General features: G+C 42.9%; 1 protein-coding gene across 4 annotated transcripts in view; it reads right to left on the bottom strand.

Moving 5' to 3' along the window:
* The window catches only part of LOC135981243 (obscurin-like), a 35,546-nt gene extending 26,027 nt beyond the window's left edge, over positions 1-9,519 (bottom strand). For 2 of the 4 annotated variants that reach the window (XM_065582603.1, XM_065582604.1), the window contains exons 1-8: positions 7,985-9,519; positions 7,236-7,296; positions 5,459-5,536; positions 5,129-5,301; positions 4,156-4,182; positions 3,375-3,527; positions 1,657-1,702; positions 499-576 (exon numbers count right to left, since the gene is read on the bottom strand). In XM_065582603.1, the coding sequence (XP_065438675.1) occupies positions 499-576; positions 1,657-1,702; positions 3,375-3,527; positions 4,156-4,182; positions 5,129-5,301; positions 5,459-5,536; positions 7,236-7,296; positions 7,985-8,280 (912 nt within the window). In that variant the 5' untranslated portion in view covers positions 8,281-9,519. Of the gene's footprint in view, positions 1-498; positions 577-1,656; positions 1,703-3,374; positions 3,528-4,155; positions 4,183-5,128; positions 5,302-5,458; positions 5,537-7,235; positions 7,297-7,984 lie in introns of those variants that run through there. The other 2 variants (XM_065582605.1, XM_065582606.1) reach the window with 2 other exon arrangements.
* Positions 9,520-11,821: the final 2,302 nt, after the last annotated feature.

The following is an 11,821-nucleotide window of genomic DNA, read 5'->3' as shown; positions in this document are numbered from 1 at the left end:
ATTAAAATACAGGTATCCAAATTGATGAGGTAAAATCCTGGCTCCAACGAAATCAGTGGCAAAACTCCCATTGATGTTTGTATGGGGATTTCACTCTCGGTCTTAAGTATTCTCAGCATTTTGTGCATCGAAGCACAGAAAGTCTTTTGTAGATTACGAGACAAGTCATCTAACATTCAGAAGTCATTGGTGACCTCAGGCTCAGTGTCTTTACTCAATGTCCAGAAGGGGCTTCCCTCTTTCAGTGCCCTAGGCTGGATCATGCCACAGAAAGGAGAATACTGGTGAGAGCTGGAAGACCTGTATTTTTTCAGCCTGGATACCTTATTTTTGCCACATCCACTGAACCTTTTCCCTTTGACAATATTCCCTTCTCAGAGGCACACCAAGGAGACCTTGGCTGCACACCCTGCACTTGTGCTGCAGTCTTGAAAAGAAGAGACTTTTTAAAAAATAATAACTAGACAGAAAGAGCAAAATAGACTGAGGTCTGCTGACCTGCCACTTGCTTCGAGCCACAGTGAACTTCAGCTGTTTTGTATTAATAAAATGAGCTTCTTCTAGCGGGAGATTACGCTGCAAAAAAAAAGAATGAGAAAAAAAATGTTGGTCACAAAATCTCAATGATATTTTCAGTGGCGTTTGTTAAGATTTAGAAACACAGGTACATAGGACTAAAAGGGACCTCCTGGTATTGCAGGAAACCCCTTCCTATAATCCTGTCCTCTGCTATTGTAGGAAACCCCTTCCTATAATCCTGGTCAGATTTCACTCTCCAGGGGACACAGCATATTTTAATTCAAGGAAGAGTCCAGTTGTTTAACTGCAATTGGCCAAATCTTGAAATCCTTATTTGGTGTTGGCTCTATCTCCCATTGTGGACCAATAAGAAGACATCTTGAACAAATTTCCAATGAGACTAGAATCAGGCCCTCATCATATATATATATATATAAAAAAAAAACGCAGGGTCACAGGGCGCTTAGGCGTCAGTAATCGCCAACCTGCCACCCAGTGACCTATTAATGGTTGCCAGAACTACGAACTCAACACTGACAGAGGAGTCCATGCTGAGATTTACCATCCATGCTGGTGGAACTCTAGGGGTCCCGACTCATTCCCTGCTTCTATTTAAACCAAGCAGAGGAAGAAGAAGTTGTCTGTGCAACTGGGTTTCCCCTGCTTTGACTGCTTCATTTGTGCTACCTGCTCCTGCTGTCTAACCCTGATCTCCCAATATATAACCCAGCCTGCCTCCTGACCCTCAACTCATGCTCCAACCACTAGGTCAGGCCGCCCATGTCCCAGTCATCACACATATGCGCACAGACGTGCACACACACAATGATGCGATTCTTCATTCCTTTCAGCTTTTCTCCTTCATTAGGGGTTCCAGGCACCCAAATATGAATTTTAATTTCCCCTTCCGCAAAAGGGCATAATCTCCTCTCAGTGCAAATGTGTTTTGCCTATTAATGTTAATGGGAGTTCTTTACATGTTTTGAAAAGAAAAGACCCGAATGACCATACACCAAAACGTTGCTTATTTCTGCGGGACGGTTTCCCAGCATCTATATGTACAAAATAGCCTCTACAAGAGAAACACAGTTGCTAGCTGACTGGGAGAGAGATCGGGTAAAATCCAAACAAACTTACCAAGAACCAGTCGTGTGAGAGACATTGCAAAGCACTAGGTCTGGCTCTGATGATAGAAGAGAGACACATTTCAGCTGTCATCATCAGCATGACAAACCCAAAGGGATGTAGCTTCCTTGCAGATCAAGTGCCACCCAGATCGCTCTCTAGCTAGAGCCTTAAGACATCTGAGCTGGAAGTCACTTTAAACAGTACCAGCAGGGTTCTACAGATTGCCCTTTACCAGCCAGGTTCTGTTATGGGGCAGTAAAGCCAACCAGAATGATCCCTTTTAAGCCAATTTTTTCTCTTAAACAGTAAAACACGTCTTCTCTTTCAACCTATAGTATGTTTCTCAATGCTCATACTTCCCGCAGGTCCCTCAAGTCAGGGACTATGGAAGTTACCGCAGCATTCTGCAGGGCCTACAGTGCCTTCCTTCATGATACCACAGGGGAAGACCACGCTTCATGGGTCTACACTGCACCTGACTCAAGCCTCTGCAGTGCAGTCTTTGCCGAAACAGAAATGACTGACTTGTTTCTAATAAGGAAGGCTGCATTACAGGTCACAGAGGGCGCCTTTAACAGTGGGTTTGGCTTAGTCTTCCCCATTGGTAGCTATTTGGGATCAGGCCCTCTCAGAGGTCCAGAGAGGCCTGGGCCACTTCCAGCTTTTGAGGCCCCTCACCATAATAAAAATAAAAAATGACGACACATGAAAACCAAATACGGCACCAAAAAAAGAGTGAGACATAATTTGAATGGTTTTTTTAGTTAACAAATGCTTTTCTAGCTTTTTTCTGTGCAAAAAATGGATGTCTTTTACCAAATCCCATCTCTTATTTGCTTAAATTTGCAGCTCTAAGCTGAGAGTGTGTGTCACATTTTGCATAAAAACAAGTTGCAAAACTTATCAAATGCTAAAAAAGTAACAAGTGTCTAAATTGGAGGCCTCCTTTGAGCTTGAGGCCCAGGTCAAATGGCCCTCCTGGCCCCCTTCTCTGACTGGCCCTGTTTGGGATAAGCCTAAACAGTGGAGGCACCAGCCATGCAGAGCAGAAAATGAAGCGCCCAGTTTCTTGTCTTCTCCCATGCTTGGAACATTATTATTATTTAGCTGCATTCTAGAACAACCTAATTAACGTGGTGTGCTGTTCTATTTAGGTTCTTCTATTGCCCTCGTCACCAGAGTAACCAGCTTCTCTTTCAAATCATTTCTGAACACCCACCTGCCTATGAGTCATAACAACAAGACAGAGGGTCCTGTGGCACCTTTAAGACTAACAGAAGTATTGGGAGCATAAGCTTTCGTGGGTAAGAACCTCACTTCTTCAGATGTGGCATCTGAAGAAGTGAGGTTCTTACCCACGAAAGCTTATGCTCCCAATACTTCTGTTAGTCTTAAAGGTGCCACAGGACCCTCTGTTGCTTTTTACAGATTCAGACTAACACAGCTACCCGTCTGATACTTAACAACAAGACACTTTGCTCACTCGCTACACACATTCTTATCTTTCGATTATAAACTCTTCAGGATAGTTTTCTGGTGACTATATAAATATGGATTTGAACCCAGCTGCCTTCAGAGGTGAAAGGCTGATTCGCTAACTGACCATACCAACTTGTCCAAATTTTGTACTTCTCACAGTGAATGTAGGTCTGACCGGCTGAGAATTGGCAGCTCATCCCCAAAACATCTGGGACAATATTTTTGGAGAACAATAGAAATGTACTCACTCAGGAGAGAGCTGTAATATCTGTCTGATAAAATCCTTCGCTTCTTCACTTAGGTGAACAAAGTCAGGGATAGTCCATGAAACTGTCCCATTCTGGATATTTAGAAGGGTTGCTCTGTCATTTTCCCCAGCAAATGGAGACTTGCAGGTTAAGCTTATTGTATTAACATTATAAAATAAAAGGAGACATGATTTGTAAGTATTTGATTGCTGCTCAACCCTCCAAAAGCATAAATGCATGACAAAGGTTTTAAAATAGGAGGCAGATTCAAAATGAGAGACGCACAGCACAAGTAATAATATTATTTGCACTTTTATAACATCTTCCAGCCAAGGTTTGCAAAGCACTTTGCAAAATTATTTATCCCCATTTTACAGATAAGGCATTTGAAGAACAGAAAAATTAAGGGTTTGATTTTCAAAACCGCCCTTGCAACTTAGCTATGTAAACGTGGACACATACCTTTACATTAGGGAAGGCCAAAATACATATCCATAAGATCGTATGGGTCATTGTGAAATACTTAACCCAAAGCTATGAACTGACGGTTTCTGACTATAATATTCATAGAAGCTGTCAGCTCTTTGGAACAGGGACATCATCTTTAGAACTGAAAGTGCTTAACATGCTGTTGGTAACATACACATGAAATAAATTACTAAATAACAATCACCACCACCTCACTCTTTACTCACTCAAAACTCCCACTAAAGTCATTGGAAGTTTTACCTGAGTCAGGATTAAGGAAAGCTAAATAGGGCCCTTAAAGCAGATTGTTTACCTTAAATAGCTGATGACTCCAGCAGCCCTGAGAAGAAAAGAAACATACTTATATCAGACAGATATTCTTGCTTCTCCCCCTACCTCACCATATAGCTTCCCTGATTTCAAGTGACAATAATCCAAATAACTGTACCTGCCCTATAAGGATTAGCTTTTTAAAGGCAAATTCTAACTGTCCCTTTGCATTAGTCCTGATTTTTCTTTTAAACAGCACAGGAAACAATTTTAGCACAATTTATTTAAAGGTGACTTAGGAAGGATTTTTTAAAAATCAGGTTTGTGTGCATTTTTTTTCTTTATTACGTATAAAGAAGAAATATGATAATTTTTTTTTACTGTAAACATATCAGGAATGTCAATTCTGGCTTTCCCTGGCTTTGCTGGACTACCTACCGGATATCTCTTAAACACAGATTTTGTTTTATAGTTTGCCATTAACGTTTAATACATTTTATCAAAAACAGAGAAAAAACAGAGTTCTTAACATTCTGGCTCAAGTCCCCTTACCCTCTAAATTGCTCAACTTTCATTTTTAACTCTACGTTGTCCCTATCATTGTACCAGTTCTGCAGTAAAGCACTGGTGGAAATTCCCCTACCATCCTTTTTTAAAAAAAACAACACTTCTTTACACTGCATAAATAGATTACAAGCCCAATTTCTTTACCTCTTCAAGCAATTAGCCAGATGTTGCATTGGAAATATTTTGTATATGATCAACACTGTGGATTTCTACATATCAGACATTCAGTACACCACCATGACTTCCGCAGAACTGAGGATGCTTAGCAACTCACAAGATAAGGCCCTTCCAGAGCAAAAGTGTACAGCAAAATTAAAATACATACATGTTTCCAATAGAGTGTGTTTAACCCTCTACAGTAAATGTTCCCAATGTATCAATCAATTCATCCTGAAGCCCCAAAGTTATGTTGTTAGGTGCTATAACTTTTTTTTAAAGTGACAATTTACCAAATATCAGAGGCTTTTGACACTGGTGACTGAGAGATAATTTCTGGGGAGACAAACTCTGGAGACCCGTATTTGCTGTACTGAGGCACAGATGGATTTATCTTTTGAGCGAACCCAAAGTCACAGATCTTAATGTCTTCTCTTTCAGGATAAACCATCAGGATATTGGGAGGCTAATGAATCAGAAAACATGGAGAAAGTTTATTTGCAAAAGGGCATTATTTTTAGATATAAGTAAATCTTTAATATATAGTCTGAATAAAGCACATCGGTCTCCTGACCTACAAGCTATAATGGCTAAGATAAGGTGGATTTTCCTTTGTGGGTTACCTTAATATCCAAGTGAAGTACGTTATTGTTATGGAGATAGCTGAGTCCTTCCAAAAGTTGCTTGATATATAATTTGACCTTAAAAATCAAAATCAGTTACAAAACATTTTCATTTGAATAGTACAGTGGGTCTACTTAAAAAGTTAATTCACATTTCAGTGGGATTACCAATTCCAGAAATATTTCCTATAAGTAATATGGGGAATACAGCTTGAACTGATCGTTAAGGCTGACTGGAAAACAATTCCATTTTGTGAAAAGTTTCCAGGTTTCAAAAGTTGTTTTCCTTCCAGTGCATATTAAAAATGAGACCTTTTGAAATTTTTCACAACCCCGCCCCCGCCATAACCGATAAAGCTCCAGCCACCCCAGAATAGCCAATAGCCCAGTGATTATGTTACTCAGAGGGAGTACGTGAACCTCAGTCTTCCACGTTCCAGATCAGTGTCCTAACCTCTCGTCTACTGGCTATTCTGGAGTGGGACCTGGATATGGACCTATCCCCACCAGTGAAATTCCATTCTAGATCTGAGAAACGGATATATTTAGTGAAAAAATTTCCAGCCAACTCTAATGGTAACACTTCTACAAAAAGGAATAAACTTTTAAAGTGAGACTATTTTATGTGAAACAGACGGGGAACCAAACATTAGAACATGGAATTCAGACACAGCAGCTAAGGGGATGTCTACACAGCCCGTGGCAACAAGCCTCCCAGCACAGGTCGACAGACTTGGTCTACCAGGGCTCATACTAGCTCTCTAAAAATAGCTGTGTAGACAGAGCTTTGTAGTTGCAGCTCCTGCTGGAGGTTGGTCTCTGAAGCCCATCCCCATTTCCTAGGCTTACAAGTTTCTTGCTGACATGGGCTGTGCAGACATACCCTAAATGGTCCCTTCCACACACCAGAGTTTTCCAGATGTTAGCAAGCCTGAGCTTTAAAAACAGAGATGCACTTAACAGGGGATATGAATACCCCCAAACTTTGGGGGAAATTCCAATCCAGATTTCAACATTACGTCTCAGGCCCTTGTCTAACACAGTTTGTTTCGTCTGTGTCGACCAGGCAAACACATTTTTAAATAGTGTTAGAAAGCCATTTTTTAGACCAGGCACAGATCCTAATATGAGTAAAATTTCACAACGGGTGGGGATTTAATATCTAGGCCCAGTTAGAAGGTAATTTAGCCTTGCCTCTACAGTTTTATCTGATGATTCCTCCGAGACCTGAGAAAAATAAAAGTAGCCATTGGAATGTAGGAGACTTGTGTTCCAGAAAGACACAGACTACATGGCTCTTATATTTTGAGCTAGAATGGACTGTAAAAACTCAGAGGATACCATCTCAGTTCTTGGCTTGGGGAGTGCAAGGAGGTGAAGAAAAATACAATGCCTAGTGAACATGAAATTATTACACGAGTCAAAACACATGGAAGCTACATGATAGAAGTTGTGGTGTGGGAAAGTGGTAGAGTTACGGAGACAATACGTTCTTGGGTCCAACAAAGAAATATAAAATTTGGCTGAGCACATGTTTATCATCAAAAGCCCTTGGCTTCTCATTTTATTCCTTTGAGAAGCTATCACTGGGAATGAAAGTTTCAGGGTGGGCCCTTAAACAATTCATTCTGGCTTGACGGATAGCACATGTTTCTGAGATAGTCCCTAGACTTAAGATGGGTAATATAAATAAAACGGCCATATTCTGTCGAACCAGAATGAATTTTGGAGTGCACCTACTGTACTTTGAAATTTTAAAATGACAATAAATTGGTACCTCTGCTTCAGTAACAACACTCTTCCTGAATAAACGGTCCAAGAGCTCCTCATTGGAGCACCTAGCAAGGACGTTAAGGAAAACAAAGACCATTGGTTTATTATTTATAATTTACTAGCATTCTGCAACAAATACAATCTTTGATAATAAAAAAGAACAGATCCCAGAGGGCAGCATGGGTGATGTTAAATCCTCTCTCTTTGCCAGGAATTGTCTGAAGGTCTGTTATAAAAAACCTCCAATCCAGAAGGAGCTAGGGCAGTCCTCCTATGGGAAATGGTAAACGCAACTGCTGAAAATCTTTGCTCCTTAAAAATTAAATTAAATCCATGGAATTAACAAAGCTGCTTTGTGCTAAAATTCTCCCATTAGTCATGTTGGTTGGTTGCACCTCAGTATCTTTCCACTGTGCTTGCACATTGTCCATCCAGACTATAATCCCATTGGGGCAAGGACCTCATCTTTCATATATTTCAGCAAAGTGTTTGGTGCTATATAATCAATTGGTGCAAGAGGTATTTTTCTAAAACAGCTTTTTCAATTGTGAATCCACCCATCTTTTGTACTTATATGGCCCCCATTCCCATTGTATCTGAGCAGCTTACAATCTTTAATATGTTTATGTTGTGCAAATGTGTCCTTTTATCTCAGGTGAAAAATATAAATGGTTATATTTATATTGACATGGGTTTCCCTGAACTGGCACTTCCCTGCATTATCTGAGGAAAAAAAAGGGAAGAAAAGGATACAACTCCAAAATCAGAACCAAGGTTTTCCTTGTTTCAAATTCATCCAGCAGCTGGGCGATTTTATCATGGGAGAGCGTGGCTAGGATGTCCCTCTCTTGATAGGACTGGGTTCTCGTTTTGCTTCGCAGAGCTATGAACTTGGCAGCACAGGATACTCTGTTCCCTTTGTGCACAACCCGTTTCACAAAGCTGAAAGAACCCCTGTACAGAATCAAAAAATATACCACATTGAGGTTTTGCCCTGCATCCTCCTGCATGTCAGATTCACGACGCTTGCGTTCATTGTCTACCCCCATGCAATCCTCTCTCAAAGCCTTCCCTCCACATTCACCTTAAATGCAGTCTAATGTAACGATCTGACTTTATTGTGTGTGAGATCATGTCTCCCTCTGCTGACTGGCCCCCCAAAACTGAACAGCCTGCTCTTCACTGCCAGTTAACAGTTACACCTTCAGCTCCAGTGTTAGGGGCGTGTGCTGAAGGCCCCAGGCTCACTCTTGGTGGACAGACATGGTGTCTGTAGGTACACATTCATGGATCTGTCACACCAAGATAATGCCAAAATAACGTATTTGGGGCAAAATTCTCCCCTCCATTATACCTGTACAGCCCCACTGAACTCAACAGGGTTGCACAAGTGTCAAAGCAAGTCAGTGGAATTGCACGGGTGTGACCAAAGACAGAATTTGGCCTATCAACGCTGTTTTCTCTACATGGTAATACTTCACCCAACTTTGGGGTACACACTGAGATTGTTTTATCGTCCCTTCCACCCTTTATTAAAAAATCTCATGGAGCAGGGATGACAATCCCATCAACTCCCGTGCTTTAGACATGTCAAAACTTTACAAAACTGGGCACAGTTCTGCCCTCAGTTACTTGGGTATAAACCCAATGAAGTCAATGGTATTCAAGTGAAATCCAATTCAGTTGCATGCATAGAAGTGAAGGAAAAATGCAGACCAGTGAATTTATACTGCACTTGTGGAAGCCACTGAGATCCCACAATACCAAAGGCATGGAGTGAAATCCTGACTCCACTGAAGTCAATGGGAGTTTTGTCATTGACATCATTGGGATTAGGATTTCAGCCATGTTTTACTGTGTTGCAAAGTGGGCAAAAAGAAAAGGTGGGTCAAATTAAGTCCTGGCATAAGTGGTCTCAGCAAGAGAAGAAAGTCAACGAGAGCTCTGCCCACTTGTGCCAAACCTGAATGCAGCCTGGATGCTTAACTAAAAATAGGAATGAATAAAACAAGATGTGAATAACAAAATAAGTGATAGCCTGGGGTGATGCGCAGAATGTGTTGGCACGTGTTTGGGAAGGCCTGCACAATTCACTCATGCCTCCTCTCAGAAGTTAGGTGGTCACTCCAGACTCAGGTTTCATAGCCCCTCACACCATCGTGTATTCTGCTTTGTTTCTCCCATTAGCTGCATTATATGAATTTTCCTGTGAGTGGAAGGGAAACACCTTCCCTGTCACAAGACTGGGATTAATACTGGTTCACGAATGGGCTACCCCATTTCCCCCTCGTCCCTTGAAGAAAAGCTGCAGCAGCAAACAGGGCGGCTAACAGGGGAGTTTGAGAGGGAGTTTGCAGGGGGAGGTAAGGGGGGAGGCAGGAGGGCGCGGTGTGTTCTGTGCTCCGTGTCCCCAGGTGCAGTGGGCAGAGAGTGCAGCAGCCATGAGCCAAGCAGCAGCAGCGGACAGAATGCAGATGGCGACATGTGGGAGCTGTGGTATGTATATAGTCCTAGCAGGAGACCTGGAACAAAGGTATGTGTGTATGAAGTGTCGCCTGATAGTGCTACTGGAGGAAAAGATTAAGGGGCTGCAGATGCAGGTAGATACCCTGGTGGAGTTTAGGCGGGGGTTTGAGCAGCTGATGGAGGAAAGGCAAGGGGGGGCTGAAGGAGAATGCCCTGTGGCGGAGGTAGAGGCAGAGGTAGAGGACGGTGAGAGGGGAATGGAGGGGGGAGAACATGGGAGGTGGAAGCATGTGACTGTGAGAAGCAGGCCAAGGAAAAGAAGGGCCAGTGAGGGGGGAATGGAACTCAGGAATAGGTTCAAGTGTTTGGATAGCGAGGTGGAGGGGCAGCAGGTGGCGACTGAAGGTGGGAGGGTGAGGAAGAAGAGAAGAGCAGCTAGTCCGAGAGAGAGAGGGGAGGAGTTGATGGAGACAGCACCAATTCTGGGCCCCAGGAGGATTCAGGAAGGCATAAGGGGGAGCATAAGGGAAGATAGGAACAGGCACAGGTCAGGACTAGAGGGATCGGAGACTAGATTACTAGATCGCACTGTTGCCAGGCAACGGCAGGTGTATGTAATTGGAGACTCTTTACTGAGGAGATTGGACAGGCCTGTGACCAGGGCGGACCCGGAGAACAGAAGGGTGTGCTGTCTACCGGGCGCAAAGATACGCGATGTGGACCTGCGGTTGAAAAGGATCCTAAAAGGAGCAGGTAAGAACCCCTTGATAATCCTTCATGTGGGAACGAATGACACGGCTAGGTTCTCGTTAGAGAGGATCAAGGGAGATTATGCCAGGCTGGGGAAGACGCTCAAGGAGATAGAGGCTCAGATTATCTTTAGTGGGATTCTGCCCGTTCCGAGGGAAGGGCAGCAAAGGGCTGATAGGATTGTGAGAATAAATAGTTGGCTAAGGGAGTGGTGCTATAAGGAGGGCTTTGGGATGTATGGCCACTGGGAGGCTTTCGGGGACAGACACCTGTTCTCGCGGGATGGGCTTCACCTGAGTAGGGAAGGAAATAGACTTCTGGGAGGGAGGCTGGCTCATCTAATCAAAAGAGCTTTAAACTAGGAAGTTTGGGGAGACGGTTGGGAGATGCACAGTTAATCTCCATGCCAGATTCCAGTATGGAAAAGGTGAGTAAAAGGAGAGGAGACATAGCCGGGGAGATGAGATTGGACATAGGAAGGACAGGGGGGACGGACACAAGGAGGCCCGCAACATATAGTGCTGCTAATGGGAGACGGGCTAAACGACATACATTAGGGTGTTTATACACCAATGCCAGAAGCCTAGGTAATAAAATGGAGGAATTGGAGCTCTTGGTCCAGGAATTGAAACCGGATATCGTAGGAATAACGGAAACGTGGTGGAATGGCAGTCAAGACTGGAACACAGGTATGGAGGGGTATGCGCTGTTTAGGAAAGACCGGAACAAAGGTAAAGGTGGGGGGGTGGCCTTGTATGTCAATAGTGAAATAAACTGTAAAGAAATAATAGTGGATGGATTAGATAACACAGAGTCTGTCTGGGCAATACTCACACTGGGTAATAGGACTACTAGAGCCTCTCCGGGGATAGTGCTTGGAGTGTGCTATAGACCGCCGGGATCGACCCAGGATATGGATAAGGAACTATTTAATGTGTTTAGAGAAGTAATTACTAACAGAAACTGTGTAATTATGGGGGACTTTAACTTCCCGGATATAGATTGGGGAACAAACGCTAGTAGCAATAACAGGGCTCAGATGTTCCTAGAAGTGCTTGCTGATCAATTCCTCCATCAAGTGGTAACTGAACCGACGAGGGGGGAGGCCATTTTAGATTTGATTCTGGCAAGTAGTGAGGACCTTGTTGAGGAAGTGGTAGTAGGGGACAATTTGGGCTCCAGTGATCATGAGCTAATTCGGTTTAAAATACATGGAAGGAGTAACAGAATTAAATCAAAGACTAGGGTTTATAATTTTAAAAAGGCCAATTTTAACAAACTAAGGGGACTGGTAAGGGAAGTGGACTGGGCAAACGTATTAATGGATTTAAAAGCAGAAGAAGCCTGGGATTACTTTAAGTTAAAGATGCATGA

The sequence above is a fragment of the Chrysemys picta genome, chromosome 2 (genome assembly GCF_011386835.1).
Source record: "Chrysemys picta bellii isolate R12L10 chromosome 2, ASM1138683v2, whole genome shotgun sequence".
In the NCBI taxonomy this organism is placed as follows: domain Eukaryota; kingdom Metazoa; phylum Chordata; order Testudines; family Emydidae; genus Chrysemys; species Chrysemys picta.
This window is presented reverse-complemented; position numbering and strand designations above follow the sequence as displayed.